At 66.0% G+C, this 18,595-nt stretch overlaps 4 protein-coding genes across 15 annotated transcripts; 1 reads left to right on the forward strand and 3 right to left on the reverse strand.

Annotated features, from left to right (window-relative positions):
* The first annotated feature begins 10 nt into the window (after positions 1-10).
* Positions 11-10,548, forward strand: LRRC14 (leucine rich repeat containing 14). Of its 6 annotated transcripts, none has more exons than XM_057736843.1 (5): positions 6,112-6,405; positions 7,436-7,567; positions 8,668-9,021; positions 9,203-9,787; positions 9,881-10,548. In XM_057736843.1, exons 3-5 carry the CDS (start codon positions 8,693-8,695, stop codon positions 10,446-10,448), a joined length of 1,482 nt encoding a protein of 493 aa, XP_057592826.1. In that variant the 5' UTR covers positions 6,112-6,405; positions 7,436-7,567; positions 8,668-8,692; the 3' UTR covers positions 10,449-10,548. The 6 variants fall into 6 exon arrangements, with proteins under 6 accessions (XP_057592828.1, XP_057592826.1, XP_057592827.1 ...); XM_057736842.1 differs by lacking the exon at positions 6,112-6,405 and adding an exon at positions 7,001-7,033; XM_057736845.1 differs by lacking the exons at positions 6,112-6,405; positions 7,436-7,567 and adding an exon at positions 11-150.
* RECQL4 (RecQ like helicase 4) lies at positions 182-6,836 on the reverse strand. Of its 3 annotated transcripts, XM_057736734.1 has the most exons (23): positions 6,696-6,836; positions 6,598-6,631; positions 6,370-6,470; positions 6,013-6,153; positions 5,093-5,691; positions 4,902-5,001; positions 4,702-4,828; positions 4,467-4,580; positions 4,231-4,362; positions 4,054-4,146; positions 3,839-3,975; positions 3,309-3,392; positions 3,053-3,226; positions 2,799-2,978; positions 2,584-2,725; positions 2,241-2,503; positions 1,823-2,162; positions 1,612-1,741; positions 1,363-1,532; positions 1,109-1,289; positions 870-1,023; positions 612-720; positions 182-520 (listed from the first exon to the last, which is right to left on the reverse strand). In XM_057736734.1, exons 1-23 carry the CDS (start codon positions 6,777-6,779, stop codon positions 396-398), a joined length of 3,714 nt encoding a protein of 1,237 aa, XP_057592717.1. In that variant the 5' UTR covers positions 6,780-6,836; the 3' UTR covers positions 182-395. The 3 variants fall into 3 exon arrangements, with proteins under 3 accessions (XP_057592717.1, XP_057592716.1, XP_057592715.1); XM_057736733.1 differs by having other exon boundaries at positions 182-720; XM_057736732.1 differs by having other exon boundaries at positions 182-720; positions 1,823-2,503.
* A 649-nt stretch (positions 10,549-11,197) lies between the features above and the next one.
* LRRC24 (leucine rich repeat containing 24) lies at positions 11,198-16,516 on the reverse strand. Of its 5 annotated transcripts, none has more exons than XM_057736761.1 (6): positions 15,910-16,516; positions 14,538-14,630; positions 13,619-13,869; positions 13,192-13,470; positions 12,857-13,025; positions 11,198-12,232 (listed from the first exon to the last, which is right to left on the reverse strand). In XM_057736761.1, the coding sequence occupies exons 1-6, from the start codon at positions 16,514-16,516 to the stop codon at positions 11,310-11,312; spliced, it is 2,322 nt and encodes a 773-aa protein (XP_057592744.1). In that variant the 3' UTR covers positions 11,198-11,309. The 5 variants fall into 5 exon arrangements, with proteins under 5 accessions (XP_057592744.1, XP_057592743.1, XP_057592748.1 ...); XM_057736760.1 differs by having other exon boundaries at positions 13,619-13,896; XM_057736765.1 differs by having other exon boundaries at positions 15,603-16,050.
* Positions 16,517-17,236: 720 nt separating this feature from the next.
* Positions 17,237-18,349, reverse strand: C5H8orf82 (chromosome 5 C8orf82 homolog). The gene is made up of 2 exons (XM_057736909.1): positions 17,700-18,349; positions 17,237-17,461 (listed from the first exon to the last, which is right to left on the reverse strand). The coding sequence occupies exons 1-2, from the start codon at positions 17,859-17,861 to the stop codon at positions 17,333-17,335; spliced, it is 291 nt and encodes a 96-aa protein (XP_057592892.1). The 5' UTR covers positions 17,862-18,349; the 3' UTR covers positions 17,237-17,332.
* Between the last annotated feature and the right edge of the window lie 246 nt (positions 18,350-18,595).

The following is an 18,595-nucleotide window of genomic DNA, read 5'->3' on the forward strand; positions in this document are numbered from 1 at the left end:
GCTCCACAGTGAGAGGAGACACTGCAATGAGAAGTAGCCCCTCATCGCTGCAACTAGAGAGAGCCCGTGCGCAGCAGCAGACGCAGTGCAGCCAATAAATGAATGACGGGAGCGCGCCCCTGGACGCTTCTGGGATGGACAGTGTGCAGGGTACGGGAAGGAGGGTCCCTGAACATGACTTGAGCATCTTTTATTCTGCACTTTGGGTCCTCCTCGCTCCCGTGCTCCCGGTGGTAGGCTTTGTCCAGGGTGGTTGGTCGCTGTCCTGGCCACTGGGATCTCCCCGTTCTTGCCTTGAGGATCTGCTGCACCCGACACCCCCACTGGCCACACAGCCCCTGCTCAGGCCCTTGCCTGTGACACGGGGAACTGGGCCCTCCCAAGGCACACAGCAGTCAGCACCTCCACAGCAGGATCTCCTCTGTGGCCAGGTGCATGAGGGCATGGAAGCTCAGGTGCAGGTACTTTCTCCAGAAGCGCCGGTCCCGCCCGTACACCTGGGCCGGGTAGCAGGGGCTCCCTGCAGTGGAAGGAGACACGGCTCTGAGGACTCCAGGCCAGGTCTGCCCCCAGCCCCGCCTTTGTCAGGACGAGGTCTCCCGGGTCCGCACCGATGCCGTGGAAAACTCGGGCCACAGCCCTGCCCGAGAACCGCTGCTCTGGCCATGAGGAGAGGAGGTGGCGGACGTCCCGGCGGATCTGGTCCTCCCAGTCCTGGAGCTGCCAGTGGAGACACGCCAGCTTGGTCCAGCTTCCACCGCACTTGTTCCTTAAGGCTCAGTGCGGGCTGGGAGGCAGGTGTGTGCATGCGGGCAGGGGCACATCCTCTCTGCAACCCCTCCCTCACCCCCAGAGGCCCCGACACTCACCCTGGCCTGTCCTAGCTCCGGGTCCTCCTCGGCTCCCACGCCCCCCGGTGCCTCTAACTCTTCCTCAAAGTACCGACTGAGCAGGACCTTGAGCCTGCCGCTGCGTTCCTCGCTGGGCTGCTCCAGGCATGGCCCGCAGCTGGGGAAGGCCACGCTGGGGCAGAGAGAGACTGTCAGGGCCGTCCGCCTGGGGGAGGGGCTGGCGGGGTGGCCCAGGCCCTGCCCACCCACTCCTGCACCTGTGAAAAGCCTGGAAGGTGCGGTGCAGGCGGGCCAGGGCTTCTCGCTCACGGGCCTGCACGCGGTTATGCAAAAAGTCACAGATCCGGTCCCTCTCCTGGGCTGTCAGGTCCCCAGGGCTGCGCAGGTGGAAGGCCAGCTCCTTGAACTCCACCAGCACCCCTGTGCCCCGAGGCAAACCTGCCAGACAGGGGGTCAGAAAGTGGCAGAGGGGTGGCATACACGTGGCAAGCAGGGCTGGGGGCAGGCACACCTGTCTTGGGCTCTGGATCCCACCGCAGCTGGTGGAGAGCACGTTGCACGGGGGCCAGCTCCCAGCCCATGGAGTCTGCCAGCTCGACCACGTCCACCTCCACAGAACTGCTCTCCCTACTGGTGTTCTTGGGGCATTGCCGGGCCAAGCACACTGCCAGGGGGCGACACCTGTGCCAGGGGAAGGGACGTGATTGGCAGCCCTGGTCCTCTGTCCCTGTCCCAAGCCCGGAGTGAGATGTACGCTCACCTGTGGGCCAGGGCCTGGAGCTGGGTGGGGCCCCCCGGGAAGCGCAGGTGGCAGCGGGCATAGGTGGGTGCCAGGAGCTTCAGCCAGCGCTGTGGGTGCAGCTCCAGGTCGCAGAGCAGGGTCTCGATGGCTGGGGGAGAGCGGGGCTCAGGGCACGTGGGGATGCTGCGGCGGCCCCCCACCCCCGCCTCGCACGCCCCCTGCTCCTCACCCTCCTCAGGCATATCCAGGGCCTGCACGGTGGGCTGCACTGGCAGCGCCCGCTCATGGCCTGGGCACCGGGCTGTGCCCTCAGTGCTGGGATGGTCAGCATCCTGCGGAGACGCAGCCACAGGGGCTCTGGCCAAGGGCCTTTCCCAGCTCTCGCCTCCCTCGTGCTCTGGGACAGGGGCTCTGGCCAAGGGCCTTTCCCAGCTCTCGCCTCCCTCGTGCTCTGGGGGCCGGCGGGCGCAGGTGCAGGGAGGAAACACGTGCTGCACCAGCCTCTTCACGGCGAGGAAGTCGACAGCATCCGCGTGCACGTGTCTGCGCAGCTCCCACAGGTCTTGGCCCTGCGGCAGAGCGGTGCGAACGTGGGCGTACGAGGCACACAGCGGGGCTGGGGGAGGGGCGGTGGGGCGTGTACCCACCTGGGGCCGGAGAAAGAGGTGGCAGTGTGCAGGCTGCCTATCGCGCCCAGCCCGGCCCACAGCCTGCACGTAGCTCTCAAAGCTTGGGGGTAGCCCCAGATGCAGCACAGCCCGCACGTCCGGCCGGTCCAGCCCCATCCCGAAGGCCACCGTGGCCACCACCACTCGCAGCCGGCCCTCCATGAAGGCCCGTTGCACCCGTCGCCGCTCCCGGCTGCACATGCCAGCATGGTAGGCTTCGGCCACAGCCTCCGGGGCTCGGCCTGCAAGGAAGACCCACGCCGGTCAGGTGGGGCACGTGTCTGTGGTGCTTCTGTGGGGTAGAGGCCTGCCTCCACCTCACCTCGGGGTCCCGGGTCCCAGGCCTCACGCAGGCAGGTGCGCAGCAGGGCAGCCACACGCTCCGTCTCCTCCCGCCTGTTGCAGTAGACGATGACCGCGTCCAGGGCACGGAAACGAGGGCTGTGCAGCAGCGTCACCAGAGCCTGGGGGGTGACGGGGGTCAGGACAAGCAGCCGGGAGGCAGGGCCTCTGCTCGGCCCCCGTCCGCACGCTCACCTGGTCTGGGTCCCTGTCTGAGGACACGGAGAGGTGCAGATTGGCAGGGATGGTGCCTGGTCCCCTGAGGACAGACTCCTCGGCCACGCCCAGGTGCCGGGCCACGTCGAGGGCAGTGCTGCGTGTGGCCGTGGCTGTGAGACCCAGGAAGCAGCCAACACCCATGCGTTCCCGCAACACCTGTGTGGAGGGGGCGGTGAGACAGCCCACTCACCTTCCCTGGTCTGCTCACCTGGCCCCCGCACAAGGCTCACCTGGCAGACACGCAGGTAGCAGGGCCGGAAGTTGTGGGACCACTGAGAGAGACAGTGGGCCTCGTCGATGCAGGCAAAGGCAACCGGGGGCAGCTGCGTGAGGAAGGCCGTGCCCCCGGCCCCCACCAGCGCCTCTGGTGACAGCATCAGCACCTGCACCCGGGCCGACCGGACCTGAGGACGATGGCAGGGTCAGGAACAGCACCGAGGGGCCCGCCTGCTGCCTCCGCCTGTCCTGCCCTGCGAGGCCCCTTACCTTCTGCAGGGCAGAGACCTGCTGCTTCTTGGTCATCCCCGAGTGGATGCAGACCGCCTTGAGGCCTGGGGGCAGGCCGGAAACCTGCAGGTACAGGAGCACAGCCTGCCGCAGGCCCCCAGCCCTCGGTCTCCCCCGAGCGCCTCCTAGAATGGCGTGGCCTGACAACTACTGTGGTTTCCCCTCCAAGTTCTCTGGGAAGAAAACCCAGATCCTGGGTCCTGTGGTTAAGGGTTCAGAGCCACCTGTGGGCTTTGACTCAGGAGCACTGGGGATGGGTTCCAGGGGGGTTACCCCCCACCCCCCCCCGCCCCCAAGCTGATGCTCCTCCTGCGGGCGGGCTTGGGTCTAGCCAGCTATGTCCCTGCTGTGTGTGGGCTACTGCTGGCTTATGGACAGAGCTGAGGATGGCCTGGCGACTTGCGGCTCTGCGGTAGGAGTGGGGCAAGAAGCAGCAGCCCGATGGGTGGACGATGCCGTGGGAACCAGTTCTTGCCTTTAGCACGCGCCCGAGGGCCCCGTCCACCCACCTGGTCGTCCATGAGCGACATGAGAGGAGAGATGACCAGAGTGAGGCAGGGGCCCCGCCGGAAGTAGAGCAGTGCAGGGAGCTGGTAGCACAGAGACTTGCCAGCCCCCGTGGGCAGCACCAGCAGCGTGGACACGCCTGCGTGTGACGGCAGTCATGAGCACCACCCCGTGGCCTGGCCTCCGTCCCGCCACACCCCCTGCCGGCCCTACTCACCAGACAGGACCTGCATGACGGCACGCTCCTGCCCGGGGTAGAAGGCTTGGTGCCCCAGCTGCGCCAGGGCCTGAAACACCTCAGCTGGTGTGTCTGTGGACACAGGGGGCCGTCAGCACGGCCTCTGGTTGCCCCCGCCCCTCACTCGAGGCTCTGGGCTGGTAGGCACCTATTCACCTGCCACCTGTCCTGAGGGCCCTGTCGGGTAGAGTGGTGGCACGGAAGGAAGCGGACAGGACACCTTGGGCAGAGACGGCCCCGTGGGCACGAGCAGCTCAGGCCCCACAGGCTCTGTGTCTTCTTCACCTGCTGAGAGCAGATGGGAAAGGGTAGGATAGCAGCTCCAGGCTGGTCTGGGGTCACTCTAGCAAGAAAGCCACTTGCTACAACCTCTCCTCCACCTCTTCACTCACCAGCGAGTGGGTAGGAGGCTGCGCCTGTTCTCTGCGATACTTCCTCTAACGTGGGCCAGGTCTGTGCGCAGTTCTCATCCTTGACACCCTCGCTCTGAAGGGCCAGCGTAGGTTCTGGACCAGGAATAGGGAGTTAGTAGGGCCTTTTGCTTGAGCCAGAATTGCCTCCCCGAAGAGCACAACGCCCCCTGCACGCCGTGCTGGCCTGAACCATCACCCAGGGCAGAGGCCTCACCTGGCTGAGGGCACTGGGGTGCCCAGTGCCTGAGCTGCCCACACTGGGAGTGAGAATCCCGGGCTGTGGCTCTGGGCTGACCACCCCCAAAACACTCTCTTTTTTTCCACCACTTCTGCTTCCACACCTGGTGGGGACACAGAGGGTCACAAGGCGAGAAGCAGGACAGGTAAGGGGAGCTGCTGGCACCACCTTCCCACCTGCTTGCAGAGGAGCCTGCCCCTCAGGGCCGGGCCCCGCACGTAGTGTTTCTGCTTCATGTTGAGCCGCACATAGTTCCCCTTGTCCTGGACGGCACGTCTAGAAGAGACGCACAGGTCAGCTGCGCCCCCAGCCCTCCGCTCCTGGGTGTGACTGAGGGCAGTCCTGCTGGAGGCTACAGCGGCGATACCTGGGGGCTGGGGGCTTGCTGGGGGGTTGCGCCTGCAGAGGCTGTTCTGGACAGTCTTCTGCAGCCACTGCAGTCCCAGCTCCCGCAAGCAGCGGTCCTGCTTGGCCGCTGTCCCGCTGGGTCTGCACAGGGCTTCCCTCTGACTCCCCACTCCGTCTCCGCTTCTTGCCTTGACGGTTACCAGGCTGGGGATTCCTTGTACTGACACCAGCTGCTGGTAGGGCTGGAGCCTCTGGGCCCTGTAAAGGGATCTCAGATCCAGCTCTGGGACCAAGGGCAGGTAGGGACGCTGAAGTAAGACGCTGTGACTCCTCTGCACCCATGCCAGGCTGGCAGGTGCTGGGAACCTCCAGAAAATCTGGGGTCCCGTTGTGACACCGCTGCAGCCAACCAAGGTCTAGGGAGCCCAGCCGTAGGCTCAGGGATGCCCTCAGCTGCTGGAGCCGGCCTGGCCTCAGCTGGGGCCTGGGAGGCTGGGGGGGCACCTCGCTGACTTCCGGAGAAATGGCAGCAGCCCCTGTGCCTGGTGGCCCTGGGGAAGGCATCTTGGAGGAGGATCTTCGTGCAAGCCGGGGTATTCCACTCGGGGCTGGGCCAGCCTGGGAGGGAGCGAGAAGCGAGTAGGAACTCAGGCCCCTGGGGTGCTACAGACTCTGAAACCTGGTGGACGCTCCACCTGTAACAGCTGGGCAAGGTGAGAAGCACGAGGCTGAGACATGAAAGAAACTGAGACCAAAGGCTAACCCCGAGCTACTCTGAGGAGCCCCGCCCGGGGTAACGCTGAGTTCGTGTGCACATGTGAGCTCACGAACACGTGTGAGACACCCGGCAGGGATAGCTGTCTGCTGATCCTGCCCCTGGGCCAAGAGCAGCTCTGGACTCGGGCTGGCCGCACTGCCTGCCTCGCCTTCACCCCTCACCTGCGCACTGCCTTTTAGGTTGGCCTTGAGCCTCTTCCCGTAGTCCCGCACAGACTCCTGAGGGCTCAGCTTTGACGGAGGATGGGGGCTCTGGGTTGCAGCTCGATTCAGGTGGGGGCCCCAGCAGCTGGGCTCCGCCATCTGCAGGAGGGGACAGTAGAGATCCAGGCCACGGAAATCCTGGTGTGCGGGGGACAGAAGTGTCTCCAGCCCCTGAGGCCGGAGGAGCGGGCTGCCCTGCCCCACCCTGTTCACCCTCCCCGCGCGTGCGGCGCCCCGCAGAGGCTGGGTCGCGCCTCCTCCTGGCTCCGCCATACAGGAAGTGGAGCGAGAGATTAGGATGCCGAGCTCAGCTACCTCCTCGGCCGCCGCGGGAAGCGACCGCTCCGAGCTGTGAGGCCCGACGCCGCCGGCCTGGCCCAAGGCCTGTTTCAGGGCGCGGTACTCCCGGTAGAGCGCTGCGGGCGGGGGCGGGGGCGGGGGCGGTGTTCAGGAGTCAGGGCTCGGCTGGGGGGGGTGGGTAGAGGCCGCCCGCCCCCGGCCCGCGTCCCCGGCCGCTCCCTCCGTCTGCGCCCGCGCGCTCACCGCGGGTCTCCTCGGGCGCCGCGTCCACGTCCTCCTGTAAAGGGAGCGCGTCAGCCGGATGCCGCGCCCTCAGCTCCCCGCCCCCGGTCAGCCCGCACCTGGCCCGGACGCCGCCCGCTCCGCCGCCGAAATGCGCGCTCCCACGCCTGCAGCCGCTCCCGCACGTCCCGCAGCCGCTCCATGGTCGCCCCGCGCCCCGCGCCCCGCGAATCTCCCGCCAGGAGGGCGACGCCGGCCTCCAGCCAATGGGGGCGCTCGGCGGGGTTGGAGGTGGGACGGCGCGGCGACGGCCCGGCCGGGGCAGCCAATCCACGGGGCGCTGGAGCCGTATCCAATGGGGGTCGCCTACGTCATCGCGGCGCGCGGCGGCGCTGGGCGGGGCGCGACGTACGGCGGGGCGGGGCCGGCGGCGGTGGCGGCGGCGGCTGCGGGCCCGGTGAGTGTGGGCCGTCGGCCAGGGAAGGAGCGGGACGGCGTGCGTCCCTGGCTCTGCCGGGCCGCACGAGGCGGGTGCAGGCGCTCGGGGCGGCGCCGCCCGGGAGGCTGGGGCGGGAGTCCAGGCGGTGGGGCTGCGGGGACGGGAGGACCCGGAGCCCGGTGCCGGGCTGAGCGGCCTCGGGTCCCGGGGGGCGACGCCCCGGCTTCGAGGGGCAGACCCAGCCCGGGAGGCGACGGGCGTCGGATTGAGAGCCTTCCGCGGCTCGAAGCTTGGAGGAGCCGGGCGGAGGCGTTCGGGGAAACGCCAGAGCCGCGGGCCGGTGGGAGGGGGCGGCGGCCCCCACGTAGAGGCTCCTCCCACGGTGACCACACTGGCTGCTTTCGTTTCCTCTCGTGACAGGTGCTCGGTTGGTCTGTCCTGTCACAGCGAGGTATGAATCGTCCTCGCGAGATTTGCCCACAGGCAGAGCGAGGCCGAGGGTTGACGTCCCGGCCTTCTCAGGAACCAGTGCCCTGAGGACTTATGTGTGAGGTCCGCGAGAGCAGGGACTCTGGGGCCAGGCTGCACCCTTTCCCAAGTCCATCACGCAGGCTGTGACCTTTGTCGGGCAAGGCTTAGGTCTTAGTTTTCTAGTCTGTTTTCAGGGAGATGACCTGGAGGCAGTTTTGAGAATGAGGTGCCTGGTGGGCGCACAGTAAGTCAGCAACAGAGCTGACACCCAGGTACCCTGTGGCCTCAGGCATCTCCTTTGTGCTCTTTGTCAGCTTAGATGGCCCTTTGGCAGCTACCTCTACCCACCTGAGCAAAGGCCCTTAATTTGGGGCCTTTGAGTGCCATGGGTTTAAGCCTTGGTTTCTTAACGTGATCCTTCAGGGAAGAGAAATGTTTACGCAGGAGGCAAGGACCTCAGTGGGTGAGGTGTTCTTTCTTTCTGTAAATCTCCAGGTGTCTGCATGCCTGACAGTGCTTCTGGAAGGCAGTAGTTAGAACTGAGGTTCATATTGAGGGCTTGGGTTACTCAGGCCCTTTGGACTCAGAGTTCCCTGAGTTCTGGTCCTTTTTACTTGTCCTGCTGTTTTTTAAACTGCACCTGTACTTGCAACTCCTCTTTGCTGTGCTGCGCAGAATCCAAGGGTGGCCTGCAAGAGCTTCTGAGGAGGCTGGGAGAGGGTCCTGTGATGCAGCTTTCAGCCCCTTGGGATTATCCCCTCTCTCTAGTCCTGGGGGGTGGGGTGCGGGAGGGCCTAGCTATTTCCTACTTTAAAGGATGAGAGGAGCTTTGATAGTGGCTTTGTGCTTTGGGAGGCCTGAGAGGCAGAGGGTGGACTCTGCAGAGCAACAGCCATCAGGAGCACCCCCAGGCGAGCTGGCGTCCCTGGTGCTGTGCTGCCGTGTGCTGCTTGTCGGCTCTGCCTCCCTGGAGGCCCATGCTTCTGGAGGGCGGGGACTGCGGGTGGCCTTCTTCTCCTTTCCCCTCCCCTCAGCCTGTTGCAGGGCACCTGGCACTTGCTCTTTGGTGCCATGGTTCTCCACTCTGTGCCAAGAACCATGCTGAGCTTTCCTGCGACCAGTGCGTGGTGGGGGTGGGGGCCTGGGATCTGTTCTCCCCACTGAAGGGCCCTTCCCTGCAGGTGGCCTCCTGCCTGGCCAAGCGCCATGCACACCCTTGTGTTCCTGAGCACTCGGCAGGTGCTGCAGTGCCAGTCAGCCGCTTGCCAGGCCCTGCCCCTGCTGCCGAGAGAGCTCTTCCCCTTGCTGTTCAAAGTGGCCTTCATGGACAAGAAGACAGTCGTGCTACGTGAGCTGGTGCATACGTGGCCCTTCCCGCTGCTCAGCTTCCAGCAGTTGCTGCAGGAGTGTGCCCACTGCAGCCGGGCCCTGCTGCAGGAGCGGCCTAGCACCGAGAGCATGCAAGCTGTGATCCTGGGGCTGACCGCCCGGCTCCACACCCCGGAGACTGAGGCTGGCACACAGCCCCTCTGCAGGTATGGGCTCATTGGAGGGGCCCTCGGGCCTGGGAGGGTGCAGAGAGGGTCCCCAGAGAGGTTCCAGGCTGGTGCGAAAGCTCAGTGCAGGAACAGGCATGTTGCTCCTGTCCTAAGGTGGCTGGGAGTGGGTGTGGGCTGTGTCCCTTTGTCTCCTGCCTCAGTCCACCCGTGCTCCCAGGAAGCATGCGCTGCGGGTGCTGGACATGACGGGCCTCCTGGACGATGGCGTGGAGCAAGACCCTGGCACCATGAGTATGTGGGACTGCACAGCAGCTGTGGCCCGCACGTGCATCGCACAGCAGCAGGGCAGGACTGCAGAGCCTGGCCTGGCCCCTGTTCCTGTGGAGGTGCGTGTGGACCTGCGGGTGAACCGGGCCTCTTATGCGTTCCTGCGGGAGGCCCTCCGCAGCAGTGTAGGCAGTCCTCTGCGGCTCTGCTGCCGCGACCTGCGGGCTGAGGACCTGCCCATGCGCAATACTGTGGCCCTGCTGCAGCTTCTGGACGCAGGCTGCCTGCGCCGTGTGGACCTGCGCTTCAACAACTTGGGCCTGCGCGGCCTGTCTGTCATCATCCCGCACGTGGCCCGCTTCCAGCACCTGGCCAGCCTACGGCTGCACTATGTGCACGGGGACTCTCGGCAGCCCTCCGTGGACGGCGAGGACAACTTCCGCTACTTTCTGGCCCAGATGGGCCGATTCACCTGTTTGCGGGAGCTCAGCATGGGCTCCTCTCTCCTCTCGGGGCGGCTGGACCAGCTGCTCAGGTGAGCCGGGTCTGCTGTTGCCCTGCCCCTCCCTTCCCCTCTAGGAGACCTTCCGTGGCCCTGCCTATTTCTGACCCTTCCTGTCCCCCACAGCACCCTGCAGAGCCCCCTGGAGAGCTTGGAGCTGGCCTTCTGTGCCCTGCTGCCCGAGGACCTGCGTTTCCTGGCACAGAGCCCCCATGCTGTCCACCTCAAGAAGTTGGACCTGAGTGGCAATGACCTGTCTGGCAGCCAGCTGGAGCCCTTCCAGGGTCTGCTGCGGGCAGCAGCAGCTACGCTGCTGCACCTCGAGCTGACTGAGTGCCAGCTTGCCGATACCCAGCTGTTGGCCACACTCCCTGTGCTGACTCGTTGTGCCAGCCTCCGCTACCTTGGTCTCTATGGCAATCCCTTGTCTATGGCGGGCCTCAAGGAGCTCCTGAGGGACTCGGTGGCGCAGGCTGAGCTTCGCACAGTGGTGCACCCTTTCCCCGTGGACTGCTACGAAGGCCTGCCCTGGCCGCCGCCTGCCTCTGTCCTGCTGGAAGCCTCCATCAATGAGGAGAAGTTTGCCCGCGTGGAGACCGAGTTGCACCAGTTGCTACTGGCCTCAGGCCGTGCCCACGTGCTCTGGACCACAGACATCTATGGGCGCTTGGCTGCAGACTACTTTAGCCTGTGACCTCCAGGCTCTGGGTGAGAGGCTGTCTTGGGGACCAGGGCTGCTGGAGGCCCCTTGCCCCTTGGGTAGGCAGAGCCTTTCCTGGGACCCTGCTGGAGGCCCGACACGAAGGCACTAGTCTCTGATTTCTTTGCTCCCGGGCGCTCCTCGAGCCTCCCCATGCTTTCTGCAGCACCCTGTGTGGTGTGTCCTGCACCTGCTCCCCTGACTGGTTGGCTGTCTGGGCCCGAGGGCTGGATTCCAGGCCTGCACGGCCCTCCGCGGTTTGGCTGCACTTAGCTGCCATCTGGAGTCCTGGTTCTCACATTGCAATGTTCCTGGGGTCTGTGAGCCGAGAGAGGTGGTTTTCCTCTGGGCCCTCTCCAGGAGCAGACTGCTCTGGGGTGGAAGTTGGGACAGGGGCCTGCTTCAAGGAGGGTTGGGCTCGGGGGCCTCTTACGGTTCTTCCTGCCCTGGCACGCAGGAGACCGCCTATCGGCTGGGTTTTGGGGCCAGAGGGTGTCTTTAAGGTACAAACGTGCAGTGTGCTTAGAATTTAAATCTGTGACTTTTTTTTCTGCCCTGATTGGTCAGAGTGACTTCTGCTGTCACCCGCAGCCTGGCAACCGGGTTACGTTTTCCGGTCTGCTGCCCCTCCCTTTCTCTAGGCGTCCCCGCAGCCCGTCGCCCCCCTACTCCCGGCCGCGGGGTGCGCAGGTGCTTCCGCCCCGCCCGCCGCCCAGGGACACCATTCACGGCTCGCGACGCTGCGCAGCTTCCACCCTTTACTGGCCGCGCTGGAGCATGCGCGGGGCGAGCCGGGCCGGCCAACCCGCGGGGCCCACGTCATCAGCGCGCGCCCGCCGCGCCCCGCCCCGCCCCTCAGCAGTGGATCTCGTAGGCGGCGGGCGGCTGCAGCGGGAGCCCCTGCGAGCTTCCGGGCGCCGCGCCCTCGGCGGCCTCCGCCGGGCCCTCGGCGAACAGCGGCTTGGAGCGGTCGATGACGAACATCTCGTGGCCGCGCTCGTCGCGGAGCTCCTCGAGCTGCGCGAAGGTGCAGGGCCCGTCCGAATAGTCGTTGACGAAGAGCGCGCCCTCCCCGGGAGGCCCCGGCGCCTTTTTGCGCCTGCGCCGCCGGCGGCAGATCAGGGTCGCCAGCAAGAGCGCCGTGAGCGCCAGCAGCGCGATGGCCGCCGCGACGGCCGTCTGCGCGGCCAGGCCCAGAGCGCGGAAGGCCATGCTGCCCGCCTCGGGCAGGCGCTCGTGGCTGACTGGGCCGCCGGCCGGGGGCGGCGCGGGCGCCAGCTGTTGCGGCTGCGACAGGTTGACCAGGAGCTGGAAGGGCACGCGGGCGGCGCCGCCGGCGTTGGAAGCCTCGCACTCGTACTTGCCGGCGTGGGCCAGGGTGATGTTGGTGAGGAAGAGCATGCCGCTGCCGGTGTCGGAGGCCCCGGGCCCGCCTGGGCCCCGCGCCCTGCCTTGCGGTTGAGCCTGGGCCCGCGGCGGTCCCTCGCGAGGCTGCACCACCTTTCTCCAGGTCACCAGGGGCTGCGGGTAGCCAGAAGCCTGGCAGGCAACCCGCAGGTCCTCACCCAGGTTGGCTGTCACCTCCAGCGGCTCCACGTGCACGGAGGGTGGGATGCAGATGAGGCTGTTGCCAGATACTTCCAGGAGACTCTGAAGTGCTAGGCGGGGGGGCTCTGCACACGTGATCTTCTTGTCCCTGGAGCTGAGCAGTCGCTGGCCCCCCTCCTTGATCCAGGCCCCCAACCAGTGCAGGGCACAGTCACAGCGCCATGGATTGTCTGTGGGCAGAGCAGTGGCGAGCAGATAGCTCAGGGTTGGCCCCCAAACACTGCCTGTGTGGTTGGGGTCGTTGGCCAGAGCGGGAGCCGCTTTCTCACCTCCCACAGAGTGCCGGATCTCTGCCACCCCTTCTCTGACCCCGCGCTCCTTAGTGTGTGGGCAGGTTCCCCCCGCCCCCAACTCTGTTCTGCACCTCCAGTTCCCTTCACCAGTCTCTGAGAAAGCCCCTGCTCCTCTGATGTCTCTCCCTGTGACAAGTCTTGCTATCAGGGGAGGAACCTCAGTTTCCTCATAGACATCCCCCCAGCCTTGTCTTCAGATGCTGTCTCCGGGAAATGTCTCCAGTCCTGGTCTCATCTTTACAGTTTTTTCCTGCCAGCTCTCTCCTGGCCCCAAAGTGTGCAAGCTGCTCGGCTCTGTCCAGTTCGTTCAGGGACTCGTACCTTTTCAGTCTCCCTTAGGCAACTGTGACCGTACCAGTACCCCTGTTCCCAGCAGCCTTCTACCAGGGCTATGGGTGGTGGTGGGCCCCCTCCTCAGCTGTGCCGGCTACCTACTGCCACCACTGTGGCCAAGGAAGCTACCTTTGCATGAGAGCCCCTTGCCCCCCACAAAAGAGGTACCTGTGAGGCGCAGGACCTGCAGGCTGGCCAGGGGCTGCAGGGCCTCCCGGCTGATGGTGCCCAGCTGGTTCCTGCTGAGGTCCAGCAGTGCCAATGAGGAGAGTCCGGCCAGGGCCTGGCCCTCCAGCAGCTCAATGCTGTTTTCCTGCAGGTGCAGCTCCTGCAGTCGCTGAAGCAGGGACAGTAGATCATCAGGGAAAGGGGCCCTGGGGGACAGGTCCCCTTTTTACCAGGCTAGACTGGGTTGCTTTTTCTCCTCTTCACTACTCCAGCCCGGTAGGGCAGGTGGTAGTGCAGGAGGACCTCTGCGCTTCTCGCCCACGCTCCCCCCTCACCTGCAAGTGTAGGAAGGTGAAATCCAGCAGCTGTACCAGCTGGTTGCCAGCCAGGTAGAGCACGCGCAGTTGGGCCAGGCCGGCGAAAGCGCCGACACGCAAGCCGCGCAGCCTGTTGCCGGTGAGCGCCAGCTCCAGCAGGCGTGACTGCGCGCGGAAGGCGTCTGGCTCCAGGGCGCGGAGGCTGTTGTTGTGCAAGTAGAGACGGCGGAGGGAGGCGAGGGGCGCCAGGACGCCCGGCTCCAGGCGCGCGATGTTGTTGTCCTGCAGGAACAGCGTCTGTGCCGGAAGGAGGGAGGGCGTTTACCCCGCTGAGGGCGTCTCTTCCCTAGAGCGCCCCAGTCACCCACCGGGAGGCTCACACACCCTTCCCTCCGTGTTGCGGGCACCTCTGGCCCGCAGCCCGGCAGCCCCACGCGGTGCCCACCTGCGTCCCGGGTGGGATTCCGGGCGGGACCACGCGCAGCCGCAGGGCGCCGCACTCCACCGTGGCGCTGTAGCAGCGGCAGGCGGCGGGGCAGCCGGCAACGCGAGGCGGGAGGCCCGTCAGTGACAGCAGCGACAGCAGCAGCAGTGCGGGCTCCCCTGCGGCCATCTCCCGCGGGACCGGCCGCAGGCCACGGGGCGGCAGCCTTCTCAGCAGCCTTCCTACAATCCGGCCCCGATGGGATGCGCCTCCTGAAACACAGGTTGGCAGGCCTGTCCCTAACATTTGAGAGCCAATGAAAAGCATGGATGGTGGCACACACCGTGTCTGATCTTTGAAGTTTGAAATTAGTTCAAGAAACTGATAAAATAAAACGTTCACTGCCTTCCTTTATAAAGTCATAAAGATCTGGGGCATCAGGTTTCAATTTAGAATTTCCTCATGTCCTCAGAGTCTTGCCACACAGGAGAGCCTATGCCAGACTAACCCTCTTCTCCCCATCCCATCTCTGCCTGGCACTGAGGGGTTTCCTGTTCATGCATGTGGATGTCTGGACTGCAGTGCCCTCTATACCCTAACAACCAGCCACAAGTTGGATCTTGGATGCAAGAGGCTGGTATGGGCTTGGGAATATGTGGGTAAAATTCACGGTCAGTTACCAAGGCATGGGCTACAAGGGAAGAGCAGGCTCCGGGCGGACACATTCCCACGTGTACGTGGACTCCTCACTCTGGGGACTGGCATGAGTCCTCATGAGGCATAGAGCCCAGAGCAGGGGCCCCTTTTGTACCCCCAGAACAAGGCCCGAGGCTCCACACTGCTAGTGTCCGTCCCTGTCCTCACCTAACCTTGACCCAGGGTTTACTGTAATCATTTTTATCCCTAGAACTCATGCTGTGTCCCCAACCCTGGGATTCACCTGTTGTGACTTGATGGAGGACATGGGCACAACTGGTCTCAGGGGAGCCACCAGACACAGGCATAGTCTCGTCCAGCCTCTGGCCATGCCCTCCTGAGGGTGGGAGTGGGTAGAACAGCTTAGCTAGGATTAGAGATTTTTCTCGGGAACGTGTTAGAGAACTGGGGCACGAGACGGACAGGAAAGCCAGTTCAGAAGCTGCGGGCCTTTGTGCTCCATGCTGGCTCCCAGAAAGGCATGTCTGTCTTTGGGGCAGGTGGGGCCCTGGGGAGGCTGGGGTGTGAAAGAGGGGCCTTGGGCCACCAACTGGGTTTCTAGTATAGTTTCCCAAGTAGGCTCTGGCAGCTGTGACCTCCTGGACTCCAAAGGAGTGTGTAGTGTTTTGGGGTTTATACACATGTAGCTGTAATCCTAGAGAGAGCACAAGGCCTGGGTCTAGTTCAAGGCACAATGAGTCCAGTTGTAAAGGTGGGGACCTGGGCTGAGAAGCCAGCCAGTCTGAAGCCAGGGATGGCAGGGCCGAGGGTGTACTATCAGCTAGCCTCCAGCCCCACCTCAAATGGTCCCGCTCTGGTCTCCCTACTAGGGAGAGTGAGTCATGTGGGAAGACACCAAGTGGCCTTGGTGTTTCTTTAAATCTTGCTCTAAATTGTAACTCACGTGATTATTTAATATCACTAAAGAGAAGCAGGCACAGCAAAAGTTTTAATGGAATCACTTTGGCCCAGGCAGAGGCAGTTCCCAGATGTCTCAGAATGTGTGTGAACATCAAGAACTTGGGGGCATCCTGAACCCCTGGGATCCATTTCCCTGAGTAAAAGGGCTGGCCCAGGGTGCCCACCCAGCTTCCAGCGGCAAGGCCTCTCCAGTGGAGAAGGTTCTTGGCCTCCTCCTCAGGAGGCTGCTGCCCACACAGACACCCGCTAGATGCTGACTCGTGTGGAAGGGCTGGCCTGGGCAGGGTTGAAGACCCAAGCAGGAAGAGCAGGGCAGGCCAGCCCAGAAGTCCTTCTACGCAGCGTAAAACCCCCTAACCTGGCTGGGCAGAGGGCAGCGCTCACATACTGGATTTGGTGATGGCTGTCCCTGTCTCCAGGGCGCCCATCTGTGCGGGGAGGGGAGGCTGGAAGGCTAACGGAGGAAGCCCTGCGACGCTCTCCAGCGCAGTGCGAGGCCCGAGCCGAGCCAGGTGCCGTGATCTCCCAAGGCGCCCCCTGCATCCCCTCCGGCGCGGTCTGTCCCGGGTCGGTTCAGGGCAGGGCGTGGTCCCCACCAGCTCGCACGCCCTTCTCGGGGACCGCCAGGGGCGGAGCCGGGACGGCCGCGGATCCCGCCCCCACGCCCGCTGACCTTGGGTCGGGCGCCCCCTCACCTGACGCTCCCGCGGCGCGGCTCCCCCGCCGAACCCCGGCCCACCGAGCAGCGCCGGGCGGGGGAGGGGCGGGCGCCCCTCGCGCTCGCGCACTGGAGCCCCCGCACCTCCCACGCGGCCGCCCGGGTCTGCCGTCGCGAGCGCCTGCCGAACCGAGACAACGCCAAGGACGCCCCAGGCCGGGGGCGTGCGGAGGGAGGAGGGCGCCCGTGACCCCGCCCCTCCCCACGCCGGGGCTCGCGCCGCGGCAGCACCTCGGACAGCGCCGGGCGGGGCGGGGCCGCGGCGCTCCTCCGCTGCGCACGCGCACTCGGCCGCGCGCTGCCTGGGTGGCGCGTGCGCAGCGACGCTCCCTGCGGGGGTGCAGCGGGGCTCGCGGCGCCTGCGGCTGCCCTCCCGTCCGCCGCTCAGCGCGGCGGGGCGGCGAGCAGAAGCGGGGCCAGGTCCATGGTGAGGGCGAAACGGCGGCCCTGCCAGCGGACGTGCGAGGGCAGCTCGGGAGCTCCGGGCGCGTACTCGAAGCAGGCGCTGAGCTCGAAGGCCAGGGCCGATCGCACCAGGCCCACGCCGCCCGCGCGCTCCGGCGCCGGGTGGTAGAGACGCCCATTGGAGGCCAGGGGCAGCAGGCGCGCCGGCTCGAAGGGCACGGCCAGGGCCTCGCCACCACCGCAGTAGGAGAGGCGCGGGGGCCTGGGGCCCGCGGCCAGCAGGTGCGTGAAGACCACGGGCCGGTCCTCGCAGCGTAGGAAGTTGCGCTCCCTGCCGCAGGGCGAGAGGAAGGGGAAGGAGGCTTCGTAGCGCCCGCTGCGGTTGGGTCTCAGGCGGGAGAAGAAGATGACCAGGAACTGCGGGTCTGTGGGGGGGAGGGGGGAAGGGCGAGACTGCTTAGCAAGTCGGACCCCGAGGCCCGCCGGGCCCTACTGCCCCAGGCAGGCGGCTCTCCCTGGGCCACACCAAGGGCAGGCACCGGCAGTCGGACAGCCACCCAGCCCTCACTCTAGATAGGGGGCTTCTGAGCGCAGGGGGACCGGTCCCCTGCTGCGGAGCCCTTCAGCGCCTTCCCCGAAGGAAGAAGGAAGGTGAGGGAGGAGGGCACATCAGTACCTTTGAAGCAGGTGATGAAGTTCTTCATTTTGGAGTCATCCAGGAAAAGCTGCAAACAGAGAGGCAGACCGTGGCCCTTGAGTCCCAGGTGGAAGCCCGACAGAGCTGGCCACAGGGAGAGAAGGCCTGGACGGGCCTGAGCCCGGGTCGGTGTCTGCTTTCTTTGCTCGTCTGCACACCGTGTGCAGGAAGGCGCGTGGAAGGTAAACATGGGGGCCCTGCCGACATCTCTACATCTACCCCGCACCCCCGGCCTTGCTTCCTCACGCACAGGTTCTCTGGGCTGGCAGGACTTTCTCGCACCTCTTCCCTCCTCCCTTCAGGTTTCTAATGCGATGGGCCACCTCCTCCGCGGAGGCGACCTGACTTGCTTCCTCCTGTACATGGCGGATGCCCCCGCCAGGGCTTCCAAGCAGGCGGGGCGGTCCCTAGCTGGGGGCCGCAGAATCTGGGGAGGCAGAGCGCGCAGGGAGATACGTGTGGGGGGTTGGTTGCCGCGGGGTTAACCCTCTGGGGCCGAGGGCGGGCGCCGCAGTCTCTGCAGCGCGACCGCGGAGGCCGGGTTCCCTTACCGTAGAGACCCTGCCCGCTCAGGCCCCGCCCCGCTCACAGGGGCCTCCCGCAGACCCCGACCCCGCAGACGCGCAGCGCCGCCCCCCCCGCCCTCAGGAGCCCGCCCCGTCCACCTGGCCCTGGTGATCCACGTAGTAAAAGTACTCGCGCGTCCGCGGCTCTGGGCTTTGGCCCTGCGTGTAGGCGACGCCCCCGCCCCCACCGTAGGCCCGGGCCCCCGGGGACCGCGCCACACCGAGGGCCCTGCCCCGCAGAACCCCGCACGTCGCCCACATCCTCCTTCCGCGCCGGAAGGGGCGGGAGGGTCACACGGGGGCGGTGCTGTGCGAACACACGTCCTCCGGCGGCCGCGACCTCGCTCTTTGGGTTCCGGGGGCGGCCGCGGAGCTCGTTCCCAACCCCCCGGCCCCTTCTACCCCCTCCCCGGCCTTGCTCGTTTCCCCGACCCCGGGTGGTCCTGACACTTCCTTCTCTGGGGTTTAGGGGCGCGACGTCCTGCCGTCCGGCTGGGGAACGGGGGCCGGGCGTGGCCGCCCTACGGTGGGCTTCGGGTGTGAGGCGCGGGCGCCTTCGGGAGCGCGGACTCCGGCTGGGGACGCGGCCCTCCGCCCGCGGAGGCCGACTGCCCTCACGGGGCGAGGTGCCCGCCGTCTCCTCCCCCCGCCCCCAGGGAGCCGCCCCGGCGGGCAGTCTGCGCGTCCGCCGGATGCTGAACGGAGGTGGTGCATACACGCTGCCTAGAAGCCCGTGCCAGCTCAGCTCGGGGTTAAAAAAAAAAGGTGGCTCAGAAAAAGACCCCCCCCCCCCCGCCCCCGCTCCGGCCCCGGGCAATCAAAGCAGGACCTTCGGGCTCAAGGGTGATGCCCTAGGTGCCTCGCCCCCGTTCCCGGGAAGCTGCCTTGCTCTCTCCCCCGCCCCTGCTCCCCCCATTCTCTCTTGGCCTGGCGTCCACCCTGGTGCTCACACCGGCAACCGACTGGCCGCTGCCCGCTGCCCAGCTGCAAGTGTA

Source organism: Hippopotamus amphibius, chromosome 5 (assembly GCF_030028045.1).
Source record: "Hippopotamus amphibius kiboko isolate mHipAmp2 chromosome 5, mHipAmp2.hap2, whole genome shotgun sequence".
Lineage (NCBI taxonomy): Eukaryota > Metazoa > Chordata > Mammalia > Artiodactyla > Hippopotamidae > Hippopotamus > Hippopotamus amphibius.

Coding starts and splice junctions, on each gene's coding strand:
- RECQL4 (XM_057736732.1), bottom strand. CDS start 6,779: ATGGAGCGGCTGCGGGACGTGCGGGAGCGGCTGCAGGCGTGGGAGCGC. Junction 4,147..4,230: donor GCCCTCAGGACAGGTGGCAG/GTGAATAGGTGC, acceptor CTGTGTCCACAG/ACACACCAGCTGAGGTGTTT. Junction 1,290..1,362: donor GGATCCAGAGCCCAAGACAG/GTGTGCCTGCCC, acceptor CCTGTCTGGCAG/GTTTGCCTCGGGGCACAGGG.
- LRRC24 (XM_057736760.1), bottom strand. CDS start 16,516: ATGGGCGTCTCTACCACCCGGCGCCGGAGCGCGCGGGCGGCGTGGGCC. Junction 14,631..15,909: donor CCGCGCCGCGGGAGCGTCAG/GTGAGGGGGCGC, acceptor TCCCACCCTCAG/GAGGGCATGGCCAGAGGCTG. Junction 12,233..12,856: donor GCAGGTCCTGCGCCTCACAG/GTACCTCTTTTG, acceptor CTCTGCCCACAG/ACAATCCATGGCGCTGTGAC.
- C5H8orf82 (XM_057736909.1), bottom strand. CDS start 17,861: ATGTGGGCGACGTGCGGGGTTCTGCGGGGCAGGGCCCTCGGTGTGGCG. Junction 17,462..17,699: donor ACGTGGATCACCAGGGCCAG/GTGGACGGGGCG, acceptor CTGCCTCCCCAG/ATTCTGCGGCCCCCAGCTAG.
- LRRC14 (XM_057736845.1), top strand. CDS start 8,693: ATGCACACCCTTGTGTTCCTGAGCACTCGGCAGGTGCTGCAGTGCCAG. Junction 9,022..9,202: donor GGCACACAGCCCCTCTGCAG/GTATGGGCTCAT, acceptor CCGTGCTCCCAG/GAAGCATGCGCTGCGGGTGC. Junction 9,788..9,880: donor CGGCTGGACCAGCTGCTCAG/GTGAGCCGGGTC, acceptor TGTCCCCCACAG/CACCCTGCAGAGCCCCCTGG.